The sequence below is a fragment of the Somniosus microcephalus genome, chromosome 1 (genome assembly GCF_052327205.1).
Source record: "Somniosus microcephalus isolate GS21.2 chromosome 1, FLI_Smic_1.0, whole genome shotgun sequence".
Classification (NCBI taxonomy): domain Eukaryota; kingdom Metazoa; phylum Chordata; class Chondrichthyes; order Squaliformes; family Somniosidae; genus Somniosus; species Somniosus microcephalus.
Genome location: NC_140987.1, coordinates 326,222,438 through 326,244,807, shown reverse-complemented (window position 1 = coordinate 326,244,807; position 22,370 = coordinate 326,222,438). Strand labels below are relative to the sequence as shown.

General features: G+C 48.8%; 1 protein-coding gene across 1 annotated transcript in view; it reads left to right on the top strand.

Annotated features, from left to right (window-relative positions):
* The window catches only part of LOC147124895 (kelch-like protein 13), a 458,191-nt gene extending 442,344 nt beyond the window's left edge, over positions 1-15,847 (top strand). The window contains exon 7 of the mRNA XM_085994366.1: positions 9,874-15,847. Within this exon, the coding sequence (XP_085850492.1) occupies positions 9,874-10,058 (185 nt within the window). The 3' untranslated portion in view covers positions 10,059-15,847. The remainder of the gene's footprint in view (positions 1-9,873) is intronic.
* The last annotated feature ends 6,523 nt before the right edge of the window (positions 15,848-22,370 follow it).

The following is a 22,370-nucleotide window of genomic DNA, read 5'->3' as shown; positions in this document are numbered from 1 at the left end:
AATAAACCATGTCAGAATGGTATAAGAATGGTATAAGAATATTGGGCTTAAAAGGGGCTTAAAGTCAAAACCCCAGGATTTTGGTTATTTTAAAAAGGCATGTTCAAGCCTGTGAAAGGCTATGACAAAGGGATTGGGGTGGGACTCTGTAAAACGAGCAGTTTGGATATTGGCATAAGCCAAACTGTCTGGGAACGTTCTGGACTGGCTCAGTCATTATACATAATGATAAAAGACTAGCGGAAGAGCCATTCCCGCCAAAAATTACAGAGCCATCCAAAGTATGCATAATGCAGAACATGCCACTGACCAACAAAAGGGACCCTGACCCCAGCAGGAAAAGACAAATCTTACTAATCAAACCAGAGATTAAACAGTCATTTAAAGCCAATTTAGGTTTCGATGGACCTTCCCGAAACTAATTCACACCAACTTAAACCAATTAAAATAGATGGGACCAGCTCAAAACCCGTTAAAGAATTCAAAAACTATTAATGTTAACGAGCCCGCCAAAAATGACAATGGGCCAGAGAAGATTTGGCGGGCAGATAAGCAAGGCCTCAAACAGTATAATTGGGGCCTGCTTTTTCAGTTGGTTAGTGAGTCGGTTTGTTCGGTCAAGGAGTTCGGTTCAGTACAGTCCGGAAGAAGAAAGCAGTTCGGCTTCAGTCCGTTTGATACAGCACAGCTCGTGTAGAAGAGAAGAAGAAGAAGACTTCAAAAGCCACGTCAAGTCACAAAAGTATCAGGAGTCCAAGCCAGGAGATGACATCATCGAACGCCTCGCGGCAACCAAAGGTCCCAAAAAACAAACAACCAAAAATATTACCAGCAACTAGGTAATATTGGGCCACCGCGACCAACAAGAAACCAACCTGGAAGAAACCGAAGATTTGCAAGTTTGTTTCCACTCTACAAACTATTCTGACTTACCCCTGGGTAAGATTTGATGGAAAGACTCTAAACCCTATTTCTGACCAAAAGAAATTGGGTGCTTACCTGATAGATCCAATGCGCACCCGACCGCATCAGCGGACACGCGGAGACTGAAACAGCAGTGCAGGTGAAGTCTTGTACCACGTCTGAGGTACGGCAGGCCCTAACCACCACATCTAGAGAACCCCAAAATTGCAAACTTCTACAACTGTCAAAAGAAGTCGATTGGTGAGCATTATCCCTGGCCCTCTGGAATCCAACTTAGTTAGTGTAGGGGGATTGGGAGGGGTGAAGTATTCTGTCTATTGTTATTCTCCCTCGTATATTCCAAAGTGTTCCCCCCTTTTAGAGTGATAAGATTGTTGTGTTGTGTATATTTTCTTGTCTCAAATAAAATCCAAGTTCTTTCACCAACTCAGTTGTCTGCTGCAATTTCATTACAACCCCCAAATAAGTCCAAGGTCTAGAACCAAGGGAGTGGGAGCGATTTGAACCACTCACGAGTCAGAGGCAAAGCTGACCACACATACCACCCCTATAGAAAATGGCGACCGCAGCAGGACCTTGGCAAAAGGGATGCAATGCAGTAGACCCTGTGTTTGACGAAAGAACGAAGATGGAAGAGAAGATTTCCTGTTATATGTTTGAGAAGGTGAATATCACCAAGAAATGGGTGACCAGTCTGTTGCGTGCTGAGCGTCCCATGGACGCTGCAGCCAAATGGACTGAGAGCAAGGATCATAAAAAGTCAGTTGAAAAGGCCATCTGGTTGGCCTGCGCCCTGCGGCAGATCCAACTTTTAGATCAACACATTAAGATGTTAACAGAAGAGCTGCGGGAGGCAACCAAACTGTCTCAAGCAAGAGCTATAGCAGGGGAGGGATTACTGCAGGAATTATAGGCCCAAAGTCAGGAGAAATTACAGGTAGCGGAGAAACACAGGAACAGATATGAGTATTTTGGTTGTCAAGTCACGGAGGCTAAAAGCAATGAGTTAGTGTTAAGAGAGGAGAACGCTCGCCTAACCAGACCGTTAAAAGAACAGGAAGAGAGGTTAAGAGACGTGCAGGCAGCTTATAAGGTAGCAAGCACTAGGGGTTTTGAAGCGGGAGATCGACAGTTTAAAACATGCTCTGTCCAGGGCAAAGGGCATGGTATGCCTAGTGAGCCCGGGTGCGGCCAGGGTGGACCTGGAAGTAGAAGGAGAAACTGTTCAGACGTCACCTGTGGCGCCGGGGAACAACCCGGTTGGGCAACAGGAGGGACAAGCAATCTGTAGGGAGGGCAGGGAGGAGTGCATACCACCATTACCTGTGGCGCCGGGGAACGACTCGGTTGGGCAGCAGGAAGGACAGGCAATCTGTAGGGAGGGCAGGGAGGAGTGCACACCACCACCACCTGTGGCGCCGGGTTTTGACTCGGTTTGGCAGCAGGGAGAAGGGGGCAAGCCAATGCAGGAAAGGTCGGAGCCAGGGCCGATGTGCCCGGCTCGGCAGCAAAAGTTTGGCCCACCCGGGGGTGGTGGGGGCCAGGGGCCCCTTGAAAGCCAATTCGTGATTCCTCATGGTACCCAACAGCTTAGGGCTATGGTAAGCCACCTGAACAAACTCATGCAAAAGGGAGACCCCTCGGTCCACTTCATGGAAGTGGAACAAGCAGCAGGCATCAACGAGTGTGACGACTCTGAGATGGCCAAAATGCTTCTGTTCTGTTTGGATGGCAAGCTGTACCAGTCCCTCTCTGCTGAGAGCAAGAAGGGACAGGGCGGGTACGCTGCCATCCGGGAGCAAGTTCTGGTGGCGATGGGGATGACGATGGTAGTCCTTTCTCCCGGGTGGAGAAGACTACACAGTTAGCAGGGGAGACCCGACAGGCTTTCGCAGACAGGCTGTGGCCTGTGTATAAGAGTGCCTGTAATGGGGATCTCGACCGGACTAACTTGAACCAGGATGAGCTGGCCCACTGGCTCCCGAGTCTGGTGGCAAACAGCTTGCCATGGATCAGGGCCAAGGCCGAGCTGTGGTTTGACACAAAGGGCCCCCAAGTCACCGAGGAGACAGTGGTCAGACAACTGACCCTGGCTTACTGCAACGATAGAGGGGTGGAAGAACCACAAATGAAAGGAAAGGTTCACGAATTAAAACCAAGCCAAAGTATAAAGAATGTCACCAGGAAGGGGCTAACCCTTCCGATATGAGGCGTAACTGCTTCGGGTGCGGGAAAAGTGGGCATTGGAGAAGGGACTGTAGAAATCCCTGGAAGGAGAGTGTGGGGAAAAACTTCCCAGCTCCTGCTCCAAAACCAGAAACACCGACCCCTTCCCCCCTGCTTGATTCATTAGTAGCTGCACTTTGAGTTTTGTTGGCTGGCCCAGGGAAGGTAGCCGCAGCCACAGGTGCTTTAACTCCATCTGCCCCACCTAACACAGACTTATGACTACAGCCAGCGCAGCCTGTCTATCTGTGTCCCCTTGAGTACGATGTATGGAAGAGACCGCTTGTTAAGATGGAGGTGGAAAAAGTGAAAGGGACCTACCTGTTGGACACGGGAGCATCGAGCACCATAGTCTATTCAAGTAACCCCGCCACCTCACCTCTGTCTAACAGGGTCCCGTAAAGCTTAGTGGGGTTTACAGGTAGCGAGCAGGCTGGCTCATTCTCCATCCCGCTGTCCATTCATTTAGGAGCACTCCACACCAAGTGGACCTGTGTTTTAATGAAATGGGAGCAGGAAGGAAGAGGGATCCTGGGGGCTGATTTTATTATGGGCCACAGGATTCTAGTGGATCTTGGGAACCACTGTCTGTGGGGAGCATGCACCGGCAAAGAAACTGAAGTAGCAGTTATCCCAGAGAAACAGGGCAAGGGGACCTTGTGTACCCTAAAACCAAAGGAGGGTTACGACCTCGAACAAATGGTCAGTAACACTCCAGTGGAGTACCAGGCATCTATGCGAGCACACCTCGGCGCATTTGGCACTCATAAGCATGATTGTGGGAGGGTGAACGGGGCCGAGGTTAGTGTAGACGGGGACCCCATGACCCGACCGCAAAAGCAGTATAGTTTCCCCAAAGAGGCGGAGGCAGACATGGAAACGGCCATGACCTCTCTGGTCAAACATGGGGTATTGAGACTGATAGCCACCCACGTAAGCTCTCCACTGTGGCCGGTTAGAAAACCAGACAATTCCTGGAGGGCCACAGTGGACTATCGGGTACTCAATCGAAACATCCCCGCCTGTGCACCCACGGTCGCAGCTGTCGCCGACCTCATTGGAAGTATCCCAGCCTCCGCAACCACCTTCACGGTGCTAGATATTTCCAACGGGTTTTGGTCCATCCCTTTACGGAGAGAGGACCAGTACAAGTTCGCCTTCACTTTTAAAGGCCAACAATACACCTGGAACTGCCTACCTCAGGGTTTCCACAACAGCCCCAGCATTTTTCACCAATGCATGGCTAATTGTTTAAAGGGCTTCAGCCGGCCTTGGCAGTTAGTTCAGTATGTGGATGACCTGCTCCTATTCACCGATGAAGGAGAGGAACACGGTCCACTACTGGCTGAACTGCTAGAGTTGCTCAGGCAAGAAGGCTTTAAAGTAAACCCTAAGAAGGTACAGATCGGCCGACAGGAAGTAAAATTCCTAGGGCTGGCTGTGCGAGCAGGGGAAAGGGCCATCAACAAAGCTAGAAGGGAAGCAGTGCAGGAGTTACCAGCCCCCAATACAATAACAGGAGTGAGATCTTTTCTAGGGCTAACCGGGTACTGCAGAGATTTTATTGAGGATTACGCAGACACAGCAGCCCCTCTGCTCCGACTCCTACATAAGGGAGTGGAGTGGGTTTGGGATGAGGGTTGCGAGGCGGCATTTGTAAAACTCAAACAAGATCTGCAGACCGCGCCGGCTCTAGGGGCTATTGATGGGGGAAAGGAGTTTTTCCTGGAGGTAGCAGCCAGCGGGGACAGTTTGAGTGCAGTGCTGCTCCAGGAGCGGTACAGTCAGCTGAGACTGGTGGTTTACTCCTCCAGGATACTCACAGATGTGGAGAAGGGCTACTCCAACTGTGAGGGGCACCTCCTCACCACTCACTGGGCTGTGAAAAGATCATTGATCTTCACAGGCACCTCGCCCATTACGCTCCTTACCCATCACACGCCCACCCAGATGCTCCTAGATGGGAGAATTAAAGATGGGACAGTGAGCAGTGCCCGCATTGCTCGCTGGACCCTGCTTCTCTCCCAGATGGACCTAAGGGTGAAAGGTCTCTGCGAAACGAAGCTCACAGCCAACATGATTTATCCAGGGACGGCCCACCGGTGTTCCATTGAAGGAATATCGGAAGTCAACATAGGTTTTCGGGCTGGGATACACCCCACAGGCCGCAAAATCTATGTAGACGGTTTGAACACAGTATCTGCTGGGGAACGACCTACAGGGTGTGGAGTTTATGACCCAGGGGCGGACATTGCCCTGGCAATTAAACTCCCCAATACCATGAGCGCCCAGCAGGCTGAACTGTCCGCGGTAGTGTACGTGGTTACACACCCCGAGAAATTCCCTACCCCGTACACGATTTGCTCGGACCGCATGTTCACATGCAATTCGTGTACGGAATACCTGGCCATCTGGTCCCGTCGCAGATACACCTCCGCTGACGGGAGACCCCTGGCAATCAAGCCTCTGCTGGAGAAAATTATGATAGCCATAGGGGGGGAAGGTCTATATCCATAAAGCTAAAGCCCATTCAAAGACAGAACCCATGCGGGAGGGCAACCAAAAGGCAGATGAATTGGCCAAGCAGGGAGCCAGGGAAGGAGAGTTTTGGGACCCCTACCAGACAGGTTTGGTAGCCGCAATCCGGGACAAGGGAGGTACACAAGGGGTAGCTTTGGTCCCAGACCTAAAGCAGGCCCAGGGATGAGATCCCGTCCTCCGGACCGTCCTGGATACGCTCACGAAAGGGGAGAAGGTAGAGGGCCTGTACGGTACAGCAGCCATCACCGTCAAGGAAGGCATGCTGTTCCGGGGGGAGCAATGGGTAGTGCCGCTGCAGCACCAAAGGGAATTCCTCCAACTGGCCCATGAGGGTCCAGGAGCGGGGCATCCCGGGCCTGAGATCACCTGGCAATGGGTGGAACAGGCAGGATGGTGGCCAGGACTGAGGGAACAGGTCCGCGAGTTCTGTGCCGACTGTCTGGTGTGTGCTGCCAATAACCCTGACCCCCAGAAAAGGAAGGTATCTTTGGGACACACCAGGAGGGTAGAGGGACCATGGCAGTCGATCCAGATCGATTATATCGGGCCCCTACCCACCGCCCAGGGAGGCTACAAGTATTGCCTAGTCCTGGTGGATGTGTTCTCAAAGTGGGTGGAAGCTTTTCCCTGCCGTACAGCTACCGCATTGGGTACAGCTAAGATCCTGGTCAGGGAAGTGTTTTCACGATGGGGACTGCCACAGTATGTGGAGTCCGACCAAGGGAGTCACTTTAACGGACAGGTCATGCAAGAGGCCCTCATGGTACTCGGCATCGAGGGGAAGTGGCACGTCGCCTACAACCCGCAGTCATCGGGTCCTGTGGAACGTTTAAACCGTACTATAAAAGAAAAGCTGCGTAAGGAGACGGGAGACTCACCCAAGAAGTGGGTAGAAGTCCTACCGTTGGTCCTAATGGAGATCTGAGCCAACCAGTCAAAAAGCACGGGGTATTCCCCACACGAGCTGATGACTGGCAGGGTTATGCGGACCCCCACCCATGTACTAGCCCCGGTGCTCACGGAAGGTCAGCTCAGAAAGGTGAACCGGGACAGCTTCGTCAGGAATCTGTTTGAACACCTTAAACAGATTCACTGGCAGGCTGCTAGCAACATGGGAAAACAACACCGGAGTAACCGATTGCTGCTAGAACCTAACAGGCACCACGAGTGGGAGTTAGGGGATCAGGTGATGGTGAGGAACTTTGCCCGGTTGGGAAGTTTCGAACCATTGTATTTGGGGCTGTACAGCATTGTGGATAAGGCAAACCCCGTGGTCTATGCCATAAAGATGTCCCACCACACAAAGTGGTTCCACGTTAACCAGAGCAAGCTGTTCAAAACTGAGAGTGGGGAACAGCCAGCAAGGGCAAACCGTGTTAAAGCTCTAGATCATCAGCCTGCAGCTTGTAGGGGGTTGGCGTGCGCCCAGTCAGCTTCACCTCTGACTGTCTCTGAGCGGTTCAAATCACTCCCACACCCCTGGGTTCTAGACACCGGACTTAGGTACAGGCGGCGATACAGAAAATCGATTAGACAAGTGGTTTGGTGCAAGAAAACCAATATTTTATTAAAAGCAGAATAAAACACAATCTTATGAGAATTACTGATATGGTTACAGGCATAAACAATTACACTTATATGGGAATGGGGAACACACAGCACATCGAGGGAAACAAATACATTAAAAATCCCCTTATCCTTATCCCACCCCCTAATACCTAACTAGATTAAGCTATGAGGGGCCAGGAATTCATGCTCACCAATTTGAAACCTGGTGCTTTAACTGGGTTGGTTTTTGAGGTCCACTCTTTCTGTCCTTTGGGGTATCCCGTCACCACGTGGTCACAGGGCGCGGCGCTGAAGTTGTTTGTGCGAAGCACCCTCCTTTTCCTCAGCTAACGTCGTCGTCGAGTCGCGATGGGTCGTCTTCTTCCTTGGACGGTCGTCGACGATATTGCTGCGGTTGGGGGACGGTTGGCGGTCTTTACCGCTTAATGATTTTCCTACCCAAGCTTCAAACACCAGCTTATTCTTAAACTGGGCGGTTATTGTCCATGTAACAAACGCCAGCTTATAACTAGGCCGTTTGTATTGATTTTGCTATCCATCCTTCGAACGCCAGCTTATTTTTAAACTGGGCTATGATTCTGGGGTTTTACTGTCCATGCATGTAACGTCAACTTATTCTTCAAACGCCAGCTTATAACTAGGCGTTTGTCCCCCCACCGCATCTTTCCGCTGCTCTTCTCTGCCCTTATCGGTTTACCGTATTCTTCGTCTCGTCTCGTCTAGTCTCATCTGCCCGTTTGTGGCCTGTGTGTTTTCGAATCGCGTTCCATTCTCCTCCCGCATTTGGCCCCGGTGTAATGGGCATCCTTGGTGTTGAGCAGCACAGGGAGCGAGAAGAGGGCCCGCCACGAGGCCAGGGCACGAGAACGAGAGGCAGGAGGCCAAGGCCACAAGCAAGAGATAAGAGACCGATCACCACTGATGGGCCTACAATTATACCCGTTCTTCATTCCTTATCTGCGCGCCAAGTCAGGTCAGTCCTTTGTCTAACTTTTGGCGGGCTCATTTAAAATGATTACAGCCATTTACTTTAACGACTTCTGGAGTGGTTGTTTCCGTGTTTAATGGCCTCAATGTCCTGGCTGTTTGTCATTTATGAAACTTAATTGTCCCCATCCTGACTTGATGGCTACTGTGAGCTGTTACCGATTAAATATGCAGAAACCTAATGGCCTCGATTTAGGCCCATTCTAACCTGATCTGTTTCAAGGTGAATGAATGCATATTCTGTGTTTGCTTTAGCTGTCTGGCTCCACAAAGTCTCTTCACAGATTCATGCATTTTAAGTTTCGTTTCAGGTTTGACAAAGTGCCTGCCTTTTCTGCAGGGCCTTGCTTTTAAAATCCTGTACTTTTGGTCACGAGGTTGCAGAAGCCATTTTAGGGTACCCTGTTTTTAATAACTTGTCCATACAGGGCCCCTTTATCCATAACTTTGGGGAATGTGTGTAGGGGGTGGTGTGGGGTGGCGCGTGCACCCAGTCAGTTATGCCTCTGACTGTTTATGAGCAGTTCGAATCGCTCCCACGCCCCTGGGTTCTAGACACCGGACTTAGGTACAGGCGGCGATACAGAAAAGACTCGAGTAGACAGGTGGTTTGGATGTAAGAAAACCAGGATTTTATTAAAGTAGGAATTAACACAATCTTATGAAAAGTTACTACAGGTAGACTATCCTTTATCCGAAAACCTTGGGACCAGCTGTGTTTCGGTTTTCGGAATTTTTCGGATTTCAGAAGGTTTTGACAACAAACACTGTTGCTTAGCAACAGCTTGTAAACACTCAGGCCCTGCCTTGGAAGCGTCTCTGAAGCTGTTGCTAAGCTACAGAGACTCTTTCCATAGCCTGACTGTTTAAAAAAATGCTAGGGGAAGAAAAGAAATGCTAGGGGAAGAAAAAAAACCTAACAAAACGGCTGCTGATTTCTGCTGTTAGATCGAGGTTTCCGGCTCCCCCTGCTCCGTATCTGAATTCCTTGACTTAGTGGGGGTCTGGGGCTCGACTGCCATCGCCAGTTGTGGGAAAGCCGGATATCGGCTGACTCCTACACTAAGCTGGCCCGCAAATCAGGTCGGGGGGGGGGGGGGGAAGAAAAGACTATCAGACGGGCCGCTGCAGCTATCGGACGGGCCGCTGTATTGTTGGGTTCACTCTCCCGGTACCTCCTTCACACTGCCCGGCTTGGCCTGCAATCTCCTACCCAGGAGGGAACTCTGTGACCCTCTGCCCTGCTCACAGGGAAAGGCAGAGCTCCCGGACCACTCCTGTCATGTTTGGCGCCACTCTGGTCATGTCGTGCGCACGACTTACGCTCCACGAAAAAACTTTCGGTTTTTAGAGGTTTTCGGTTTTCGGAAGTGCCGGAAAAGGATAGTCTACCTGTAGTATAAAATTACAGGCAAATACAAAATAACTATACTTACACAGGGAATGGGGAACGCACGGCACATCGAGGGAAAACAAACTATCTTAACAATCCCCTTATCCTTATCCCACCCCTTACACCTAAGTAGATTAAGCTATGAAGGGCCAGAATTCATGCTCACCAATCCAAAGATAAAAGCCAACTGTTAACGAGTGCGAATTTTGAAGTCTGGTTTCTGGTCCTTCTAGGTACCCCGTCGCCACGTGGTCCTCGGGTGCGGTGCTGGGTCTGCTACTGCGACACACCTTCTCCCCTCCGCTCGTCTTGTCACGATGGGTTCTCCTCTTCTCCCTCGGGCGGTCGGCGGCGGCACCGTTGTGCCTACAGGGCAGTTGGCAGTTTTAACTGCCTAGATTTTCCTACCCAAGCTTAAGAACGCCAGTTTATTTGTCGTGGCGTGGCCACCTGCATTTTCGCAGTGCTCAACGAGATACTTGTCTTCCCAGTGCCAGCTTATAACTAGGCGCTTGGTTTACTTATCAATACATTTTCTACCCTGCCCTGCTCTGCCCTTATCGAGTTATTATCGTCTTCTTCGTCTCCACTCGTCTCATCTCATTGGACTACTATATGAGTCCTGGGCTACCTGCTCAACTTCGTCTCGCCCCTTTCTGCGGCCTGGGCGTCCTGGATGGCTATGGACTTGGGTCTCGTTCCCCTTCCTAGCAGTTGTTATGGTGTTACTGGCTACTGAAAATCTGCTCCGGGGAGAGAACCTGCCACGAGGCCAGGGCACGAGTAGGAGCAGCAGCCCAAGAGGCCGGAGCCATGAGAGCAGAGAGGAGAGTCAAGGGCAAGAGCAAGAGAGAGAGATTGCTACCCGGGGCCTTCAGTTATACTCCTCACGATAACCCTTATCTGCGTGCCAAATCAGGTTAGTTCATTGTTCCAATCTTGGCGGGCTAGTTTAAATAATTGTAGCAATCTAAACTAACTGTTTTTAGATGGCCGGTGATCGCACCTACTGGCCTGATGATCAAGTTGTTTTGTTATTAATACATCTTAATCGGCCTGCCCAGCTTCGATGGCTTCCTTGAGCTGTTTCCGATTACTTATGCAAACAACTTGATGGCCTCAAGTATAGGCCGAACTGGTGTTGGTCTGTCTGCGATTTGGCTTAATGCATAATTCAAAGTCCTGCTGTCTGCTTTTCAAAATACAAAAGTTTCTCTTCACAGAAACTGCAGCTTTGGTTTCGATTTCCCCAAAAGCTGCTTGTGCCACAGAGTCCAAGCTTCTAAAATCTTGCAGGCTTTTGACCACGAGGTGCAGACGCCATCTTTGGGTACCCTTTTCATTAAAATGTCCATGCAGGGTCCCTTTTATTAATAATAACCTTTGGGGAAAAGTGGAAATTTTGCAAATCTTACATGTGGGAATTTTGAGAACCCTACAAGCTGTGGCAGACTCACAGACCGCAAAGGTGCGGGCAGTGATTTGTGTGACTGGAGAGGCCCTCCCACCGATTATGTGGGACTCAGGTACACCCCCAGTAGCCAAAGCCTTAAGAAGGTCTCCTCGCGTACCACAGCCTAAACTACCGTGGACACCCGAGTATCAGTTTAAACGGTCCATCCCCAGGAAAGCCCTTACCAGAAAGGGAAAAACCAAGGGCAGGGACCAGTCTAAGGACACAGATCCCCAGCCTGCCGCCTCCAAAGGTGAGGGACTCACAGGAGAGGTAGCGTTGGGCAGAGAGAGAGAGAGAAGGGTCCCCAGCCTGCGCGGAACCCACAGGACAGGATAGCGACTCGGCAGCCACACAGAAGGGGGTAGTGTGCTGCAGCACAGGAGGGCACACTCCCCCGGTCAGTTGGGAAATGGAAAAACCCCCAGTTCTTTTAAGAAGGACTCTCCGGGTCCAGTGGCACAGGTCACCTTACGCCTAACCGTACAAGCTGCCCAGATTCCACAAAAGGCAGAGGCCTAACAGGGATTAGCCTGGCCGTCCGGAGACGGGCGGCAGATGTACATAGCTTCTCTGTTGAATTTTAAGTGTGTTCTACAGTTTTAGGTTTATTATTATTTAATTAGTTTATGATAAGTTTTTAAGTTTTCGAAACTCGGTAACTGTGTCAAGCCAGCGAACCTTCTCGGGACATGGCCATCTGTTTTGTGTGTCCCTACAGAGAGGAAATCGGCATGAGGAGGGTTCTGCTCCTGCTTGCCCTGGTAGGGGTGAGCATCGGTGACCGAGGAGACGTGGAGAACTCCTACATCTATGGGTGCTCGGGAGAGAGAGCACCGATCGTTACTGCTGGGGGTGGCGAACGGGGTGTGGAGGAGCTCGCCATCTACTTCCATGAGGGAAGGTGGCCAGGGTGGCTGGGGTCTAACTCCACTCAGTACTCCAGCCAGATTGGGTTCACGTACAGGGAGGCCTCCATCCCGTGCCCCAGGGTAGAGATCATTGCTACAAGGGTCAGCGTCACCGAGGGGAAAAGTGTGTGCCTCACATGTAAAGGACAGATTCCTTTGGATAGGTGGTGGTGGCTCAGAAAGCTGAGCAGGGACATAGGAAACCCCGCAGTCGACTGGGATCGATTGGGGAACGACACCCACCGTACGATCACAGGGACCCGAGGTGGAGTGAGTGTGTGTTGGGATAAGTGGTGGAAGTCGGAACAGGGAGTTTACATTTGTATGTGGGGGTCAGAGAAAGTCTGCCCCACAGGCATATCCATCATCTTCCACAGATGCCGGGAAGGGGATGGGGAGGGATTCTAGCCTGCATGCGTGCGCGGTCCCACACTCCCCAATCCCAGTCAATGCCACCGAACTCGTAGCACGCCCCCGAAAGCCCCTGCCCACGACCACGACATCACGGATCATAGCAGAGAGGTGTCCTACCACCACCAAGGGACCAGGGAATGGGTTAGTCCTAGTGCCAACCGACAAGTTGCTGTACCAGGGGTTACACTATGTGGTGGCCTCAGTGATCCTGAACCTGACCGAGGTACACTTACCTGCATGGTGCCCTAAGGAGACAGAACAGCTATACCAGGCCCTGCTGAAGGAAATGTTTAGAACATTTTATGAATTCGACTTTGCCAATGTAGACAAAGCGAAACTGTACAGTTTACACTCTGAGCATACTATGGGCGCGGGGAGACAAAGGAGGGGAACCTGGAACGATATTTTCACTGCTTATAATACAGGATCCTCAGTAATAAATAGCCTGGATGATATAGAGTTACAAACCCAGATAAATGGTTTAAAGACCCAATTAAGAAAAATCCTAATAGAGGAGAACACAGTGGTAGGCTCAGAGATACATGAGGACCAAGCTATGACGGTCCATTTAAAAGAGATCATTGCTGAGCTAGAGAGACATGCCAAAACAATAAATGCACTCATACGGGAGGACAGGAATGCTTCGGATCAGGCTGCACAGAATGAGGTGTGCGTGCTATACAGGGCATTGTTGCTGGGCAAGGGCCGCAGCAACCTGGAGGATTTAAAACAGGGTTTAGTCCCCTCCTGGATTATCAACAAGCACCTCACAGCCCTCCACGCATTTAGTAGTTCGCTGAGCCCGTGTCAGCTCCGCCTAGCCTCTGAAGCCTACCCTGTCCCAGTGGATTGTGGACGTTCCAATCACACTATCACGGGGATAGTAGTGAGGATGCTGGTCAGGGGTGGGACAGCCCGACCCGCACCGGTATACAGGGTGGAGAACATTGGAATCATTCAAGGGGGTGCACATGTCCGTTTCGCAGAGGTCCCACCTTATGTCATAAAGTGGGAGCACGCTATGACAGGTACAGACCTCTCCGGGTGCCGGAGCCGGGGTGCACACATAATACTGTGCCCCCAGCACTTGAACACATATTCGAGACCACATTGCGAGTTTAAAACTGTTGGCGCACAACCTGTAATGGCACAGGACCATTTTCCCCACAGGTAGCATTCATAGGGGGGTGGGACATATTGTGTCACCACAAGTGCGGCCCACTACCAGCATGGACAGCACATCTGGTGTCCGGTAAGTGACAGCAGTTTCTGCTTTAAACCCGAGGCAGAAGTTCAAGTGGCCCAGGAACGGATTGTACCCATCCCTGAACCCTCAACTGTTCACCTCACTGTCAGGGAAAATATTACCAACCTGCAAAATTATGTAACACATTTTGGCTATGAAATTCCCCCTCTATCTGAACATCTTACCACCCTATTAAAAGCAGTTGTGATCTCACAGAAACATTTCTACACATTAGAGCAGAAGACAGTCAAGATAGGGGCCAAGATCTTGGATATCGTAGTTCCACCCTGGTGGGACATTTTTGAAAATATAGAGGTCCCTTCTTGGATCAGAATGGCTTCCCACATTTTAGTAGTCTGCCAGCTCGGTATAGTTTCTACTTATTGTGCACAAGGTGCAAGGGGAGGGAGAGGATGCTCTGCTCTCAACATGAGAGAGCATGGGGCCAGCATCAAAATAAAGTCTATGACCAGGTATAAAACAAACGTTAACCGGTATTAAAAATAAAGTTTGGTGACTGTGTGTGTCATTATTTTTCCTATATGTGTGTAATTTTTTTCCAAGTGGTGCAGGGGTGTTGCACCCCCTCCGTGCTTGGATGTGAATGTAATCTTGCCTTGTATGTATATCTGTTAAACACTACACCTAAAGGAGAGCGGGAGAGTGTTTTGTTTGGGGTTTTAGTTTAGATAATACAGGGGAACGTTGACTCTCAGGGATCAGAAATTTTGCTCACCCAGTATGATACTCTAGCGAATAGAGTATCACAGGGTGGAATGTGAGATTCTCAAAATTCAGCAGATCCCCCAAAACCAAGAAGAATACGCTAAAGAAGGGATTTTTGGACTGTTAATAAACCATGTCAGAATGGTATAAGAATATTGGGCCTAAAAGGGGCTTAAAGTCAAAACCCCAGGATTTTGGTTATTTTAAGAAGGCATGTTCAAGCCAGTGAAAGGCTGCGACAAAGGGATTGGGATGGACCTCTGTAAAATGAACAGTTTGGATATTGGCATAAGCCAAACTGTCTGGGAACATTCTGGACTGTCTCAGTCATTTTACATAATGATAAAAGACCAGCGGAAGAGCCATTCCCACCAAAAACTACAGAGCCATCCAAAGTATGCATAATACAGAACATGCCACTGACCAACAAAAGGGACCCTGACCCCAGCAGGAAAAGACAAATCTTACTAATCAAACCAGAGATTAAACAGTCATTTAAAGCCAATTTAGGTTTCGATGGACCATCCCAAAACTAATTCACACCAACTTAAACCAATTAAGATAGATGGGACCAGCTCAAAACCCGTTAAAGAATTCAAAAACTATTAATGTTAACGAGCCCGCCAAAAATGACAATGGGCCAGAGAAGATTTGGCAGGCAGATAAGCAAGGCCTCAAACGGTATAATTGGGGCCTGCTTTTTCAGTTGGTTAATGAGTCGGTTTGTTTGGTCAAGGGGTTCGGTTCAGTACAGTCTGGAAGAAGAGAGCGTTTCGGTCCGTTCCATAAAGCACGGCTCGTGTAGAAGAGAAGAAGAAGAAGACTTCAAAAGCCATGTCAAGTCACAAAAGTATCAGGAGTCCGGGCCAGGAGAAGACATCATCGAACGCCTCGTGGCAACCAAAGGCCCCAAGAAACAAACAACCGAAAATATTACCAGCAACTAGAAAATATTGGGCCACTGCGACCGACAAGAAACCAACCTGGAAGAAACCAAAGATTCGCAAGTTTGTTTCCACTCTACAAACTTTTCTGACTTACCCCGGGTAAGATTTGATGGAAAGACTCTAAACCCTATTTCTGAGCAAAAGAAATTGGGTACTTACCTGATAGATCCAATACGCACCCGACCGCATCAGCGGACACGCGGAGACTGAAACAGCAACGCAGGTGAAGTCTTCTACCGTGTCCGGGGTATGGCAGGCCCCAACTGCCACATCTAGAGAACCCCGAAATCGCGAACCTCTACAACTGTCAAAAGAAGTCGTTTGGTGAGCGTTATCCCTGGTCCTCTGGAGTTCAACTTAGTTAGTGTAGGGGGATTGGGAGGGGTGAAGTATTCTGTCTATTGTTATTCTCCCTCGTATATTCCGAAGTGTTCCCCACTTTTAGAGCGATAAGATTGTTGTGTTGTGTATATTTTCTTGTCTCAAATAAAATCCAAGTTCTTTCACCAACTCAGTTGTCTGCTGCAATTTCATTACAACCCCCAAATAAGTGCAAGGTCTAGAACCAAGGGAGTGGGAGCGATTCAAACAGCTCACGAGTCAGAGGCAAAGCTGACCACACACACAACCCCCTACAGAATCCTCACTCCCTATGAACCAGAGTGTGGCTTTGCACACCCAGTATCTGGGTAATTGTTATGAGCCAATAAGTTGGACAGAAACCCTGGTCACTGAATTGCCCTCATGTGATCACCTTGGTGTTGGAAGGTGGTCGATAAGTGTTCTATCAGACTATGACTTAGCTCATGAACGACTGAATATATTTAACAACAGAAAATTGATAAGTCAACAATAACATAGGCGCTAACGTACAGACCTTGATCATTTCTCCTTGGAATATGGAAAATTGCTCCTCCTACACTAAAAGTCACAGTAAAACTGGATGGAAACATAATCGCTCTCTGTAACTTTACAAGGCAGTTTGTTCTTACCTTCAAAGAAGCCTCTTGTCTATAACTCACTCTGATGACTTCTGAAGCATGATAGTTTCAAAATCCTTTGAAGTTTGGCTAGAACAAAGAACATTAAATATGCACCTCTCAAACTCAAATGTAGGCACCCATCAAACATAAACTTTAAAAGACCCATTAGATGTTTGTATTTGAATCGAATGACTTGGTCCCTTCCTGGGATCTATTAATCCATTTCAAACACTTTGCACAAGGACTACAGTGATTCAAGGAGAAGTCTTGCAACTAGGGTTGGGCAATAAATGTTGTCCTTCCAGGGTGACCCGCACCTGAAAACAAAGAAAAAAGGTAAATTGTGAGATGTTCACTCATATAAGAACAATGGAAGCACTAATCATTATGGGGGCCTTCTGGAATTAAGCTGTAGACACTTTGGGGGAGAAATTCAGTATCACCCCGTTTGGGGCGCAATTATCGGCCGGGCGCAAAGTTTGGCGCCTGGCACTAATTATTGCCTCCGACTGCAAACTTGGCTTCTATTGCCCCTGGAGGATATTGGAGCGCTAAATCAGGCACTACTCACCTCTCTTAAGGCGCTAACGCCGAGGAGCGAGGCACTAACTCAGAGCGTTGGCAAAGCTCATGTGATGTCAGTCAGCAATGGAACACAGACACACTGGCGCTGGCCAGTTCTGAAAGGGAGGGGTTGATCTTGCTCTCCATCCACACGCTGCTCATTTATAGCCATGAATCTCGGTCTGGAGAGACCTGTACATCAATTCTGCTGGAAAGGACAATGAAGAGGCCCAGGGAAAGAGCTCAGAGTGCAGCCCCCATAGTCTCTTCTAAATCGATGCAAGGAAGGTCAAATCAAAATGAACCTGCAAACTGCTGCTCAGTACCCAAAACTCCTTCACACAGCGTTGAATCTCTCCAGAAGTCTCTCCTCTCTCTCAGAATGCATGGTGCAAAAATGTCGCCAATAAAAAAAGTCAGGAAGCGGTCGCCTTTAAATAGCGCTCCCTCAGTCCCTTCCCAACTGCAAAATGTTCCCCTCAACCTGTTGTTGCAAGCGGCAGGCGGTAAGGCAGCCGGGGTGCTACTGCAGTGTTGCAAGCTTGACTGACGTCACGATCTGTGGGTGCAGGAGATCGTGGTGGTAGTGTTTAGCGCCGCCGCAAAATGTCTGGTCAATTTTGCGAGTGGCACAAACATCGCCACACCCGGGTGGTAGTTGCTTTGCGCCCCAATAGCGCTCTCTTAGGGCGCTAATGGGAGTCTCAAGGCAACCAAATTTTTCCCCCTTCATCTCTGTTCCTGTATTGCTGTGGATCAGCCAGAATGGGCCATTTATTTATTTGGTTCTAACCCTATACAGGTCATACAAAAAGTAAGGAGCAAATAGTATGGGATTGGGGGTAAGGTACTGACCTGGATAGAGAACTGGTTGGCAGACAGGAAGCAAAGAGTTGGAATAAACGGGTCTTTTTCCGAGTGGCAGGCAGTGACTAGTGGGGTACCGCAGGGATCGGTGCTAGGACCCCAGCTATTCACAATATAAATGATCTAGACAAGGGAACTAGATGTAATATCTCCAAGTTTGCAGACGACGCAAAGCTGGGTGGGCGTGTGTGCTGTGAGGAGGATGCCGAGAAATTCCAGTATGATTTGGACAGGTTGGGTGATTGGGCAGATACATGGCAGATGCAGTATAATGTGGGTAAATGCGAGGTTATCCATTTTGGTGGCAAAAACAGGAAGGCAGATTATTATCTGAATGGCAATAGATTGGGAGAAGGGGAAGTGCAACGAGACCTGGGTGTCCTTGTGCACCAGTCGCTGAAGGTAAGCATGCAGGTGCAGCAGGCGGTTAAGAAGGCAAGTGGTATGTTGGCCTTCATAGCGAGAGGATTTGAGTACAGGAGCACGGACGTCTTGCTGCAGTTGTACAGGGCCTTGGTGAGATCACACCTTGAGTATTGTGTGCAGTTTTGGTCGCCTTATCTGAGGAAGGATGTTCTTGCCATGGAGGGAGTGCAGTGAAGATTCACCAGACTGATAACTGGGAAGGCAGGAATGATGTATGAGGAGAGATTGGGTCGATTGGGCTTATATTCGCTGGAGTTTAGAAGAATGAGAGGGGATCTCATTGAAACTTGTAAAATTCTAACAGGACTAGACAGACTAGATGCAGGAAGGATGTTCCCAATGGCAGGGGAGTCCAGAACCAGGGGTCACAGTCTAAAGATAAGGGGTAAGCCATTTAGGACAGAGATGAGGAGGAATGTCTTCACCCAGAGAGTGGTGAACCTGTGGAATTCTCTACCACAAAATGCAGTTGAGGCCAATTCATTAAATATATTCAAGGAGGAGTTAGATATATTTCTTAAGGCTAAAGGGATCAAGGGATATGGGGAGAAAGCAGGGACAGGGTACTGAATTTGGATGATCAACCATGATCTCATTAAATGGTGGAGCAGGCTCGAGGGGCCGAATGCCCTACTCCTGCTCCTATCTTCTATGTTTCTATAATACAACATAGACAATATGCTTCATTTTTGTCCCAGTGAATATGATGAATTGTGGAAGCAGATTTTACCAGGGGTGAAGGATTATAGTTATCATTAGAGTTCGGGTATCAGCCTTGGCCCAGTGGTAGTGCTTTCACCTCTGGGGCGAGAAGGTTATGGGTTCAAGTCCCATTCCAGGGACTTGAACATATAATCTTGGCAGGCACTCCAATGCCGTACTGCGGGAGGTGCCGTCTTTCAGATGTGATGGTAAGCCAAGGCACTGTCTGCCCTCTCAGGTGGGCATAAAAAATTCCAAAGTGCTATTTGAAGAAGAGCAGCGGAGTTCTTCCCAATGTCCTGGCCAACATTTATTCCTCAACCAACATCACCAAAACAGATTTTCTGGTCATTATCACATTGCTGTTTGTACAACCTTGCTGTGCACAAATTGGCTGCTGCATTTCCTACATAACAACCGTGACTGCACTTCAAGTACTTTGGGACATTCCAGGGTTGCTATTTAAATACAAGCTCTTTCTTATGAAGAGAGACTTAAGGAGTTACGGCTTTTCACTGGAGCTGAGAAGACGAAGGGATGACCTGATAGGGACTATAAACAGTTATTCCCACCATTTTCAGGGTTCTAACATCTTGTAAGATGCCAGATGTTTTAAGATCTTGTAAGATGCCCGTCTCCGCCGGGTGAGAGGCCTCAGCATCTCCCGCCCCCGTGTTTCTACACTGTGCCATTTGATGTTTTGGTGAAAATTGTAGTGTCCGTGTGTAGATAAAGACACTGAAGACAGGAGTTGGTTCATAGGTATTTACTAAGCAAGTCTGGGGGGGGGTTTCTAAAGGATATACACAATACACAGGCTTATATAGCCCAAGTGGCAATTACCGGCATTACGCACACCTGGGGCTCTTAAAGGCACATACACCATAATTGCTCTTAAAGGCACATACACCACAATTCCTCCCCTTCTAGCTAACTAGTACATCATATTTTAAGTAATTATTAATTACATGTTATATGCAAAATAATATACATTGCTGTATTAATTAATTATACGTTAGTCTCTCAGGAGGCTTCCTGACTCGGTCCGGATAACGCCTCGGGGGTGTAGTAGTTTCTGGTGGTGTAGTAGGTTCTTCTGGCAAGGCTGATTCAGCTTGAAGGCCAGTGTCGGGTTCATCGGGCTCCAGTATCACCGGATCGGAGGTAGATATGGGTATCTCTACTTCATCGTTAGATGTATAGAGTGGTGGTGTAGGTTGTCCCTTTTCGGATGACTTGATGATTTGGTCAGCATGGCGCCTTATTATGCTTTCTCCGATGTCCACGGTATACATCAGTGGTCCTAATCGTGTGCAGATAGTTCCAGGCTGCCATTTCTCGGTACGGTAGTCCCGGGCCAAAACCGGTTGGCCTATCTGGAAGGCCCTAGTTGGCCTTTCATTCATGCCCTGAAACTGCTGGTTCTCCACATCCCTTCGGATGTTGGGCTTGACCAAATCCAGCCGGCATCTTAGGTTTCTATTGTAGAACATCATGGCGGGAGTTTGGTTAGTAACCATATGCGTTGCATTCCTATATGCAAATAAGAAGTTATCCACCTTGTGCTGAAGTTTTATGTCTTCATTACCCATGGCCTTGATGGCCTTCTTGAAGGTCTGGACAAACCTTTCAGCCAATCCATTGGTGGCGGGATGGTATGGGGCGGACGTGTAGTGCTTTACCCCATTGATCTTTAAGAACTTTCTGAATTCTTCGGACACAAATTGCGGTCCATTATCAGAACATATCTGCTCCGGCAGCCCATTCCTGGCAAATATGGTCCTTAATATTGTGATGGTTTTTTCCGTGGTGGTGGAGGACATCTTTATTACCTCCGGCCACTTGGAGTGTGCATCAACTGCGATTAAGAACATTGGGTCCAAAAATGGACCAGCAAAGTCGATGTGCACCCTTTGCCAGGGAGATGAGGGCCACTCCCATGGATGTAGAGGGGCCTGTGGCGGAGCATCTTGGACCTTCTGGCATCCTAGGCAGCTCTTGGTCATGTCTTCGATGTCCCCATCGATACCTGGCCACCATACAAACGCCCTAGCTAGGTTCTTCATTTTCACTCCACCCAGATGCCCCTCGTGAAGCTCCTTTAGCACTTTATCCTGGAGTTTGGGTGGAATCACCACTCTGGATCCACACATCAAGGTTCCTCAGCACACTGACAGCTGTTCTCTTCTTTGCGAGAATGCTGGCAACAGTGGTTTGCCATGTGCTGGCCATCCCTTCACTGTTAAATCGTAGACCCGTGAGAGAGTAGGGTCATTTCTTGTCTCCCTTTCAATGGCAGAATTTGTCACCGGTAGACATTCCACTATGGTAGAGTGGAATATCTCTACTGGGTCTACTGTAGGTGCCTCTTCTATCGTTGGCAACGGTAGGCGCGATAAACCGTCAGCATTCCCATGCTGTTTTGACCCTTTGTATTCAATGTTGTATTGGTGTGCCCCTAGAAAAAGGGACCACCTCTGTAGTCTTTGTGCCGTCATAATGGGGACACCTTTTTTAGGGTTGAATATGGAGATGAGGGGTTGATGGTCAGTCAGCAAGGTAAATTTTTGTCCGTGTAGGTAATGGTTGAATTTCTTCACTCCCCATACCAGGCTGAGTGCTTCCCTGTCTATCTGGGCATAGTTACGCTCAGCTGAGTTCAATGCGCGTGACGCAAAAGCTATCGGCCGTTCCGAGCCATCAGGGAATCTATGGGACAATACCGCTCCTATGCCGTAAGGGGATGCATCGCACGCCAGTCTGATTGGTAGTGATGGGTTGTAATGAGCCAAAACTTTCTCGGATGTGATTAAGTCTTTACATTTATGGAAGGCACGTTTACAGTCTTCGTTCCATTTCCAAATCACTCCTGTCTGTAGAAGATCATTAAGAGGGTGTAGAATAGTTGATAAGTTCGGTAAAAATTTATGATAGTAATTTATTAATCCCAGGAATGACCTTAATTGTGAAACATTTTCAGGTGCTGGGGCTTTTATAACTGCTTCAATTTTTTCAGGTGACTTATGCAACCCTTCCTTATTAATTATGTGGCCACAATATGATATCTGATTTTGGAAAAATTCGCACTTGGGCCGATTTGCTCGTAGGCCCCGTTCTTTCAGCCTAGTGAGCACCTGCTCCAAATTGGCAAGGTGCTCGTTGTCGTTTTCTCCTGTTATAAGGATGTCGTCTAGGTAGCATTGAGTCCCTGGAATCCCTTGCAGGACTTGCTCCATAGCTCTTTGCCAGATAGCTGGAGCTGATGCTATTCCAAAAACCAGTCGATTGTACTGGTACAGGCCTTTGTGTGTGTTTATTGTGAGATACTTTTTAGAGGTCTCCTCAACCTCCATCTGTAGATATGCCTGTGCCAAGTCAATTTTTGTGAAACGTTTCCCTCCGGATAGTGAGGCGAAAATATCTTCTATCCTCGGAAGAGGACACTGTACCGTGTGAAGGACCGGGTTTACAGTCACCTTAAAGTCTCCACA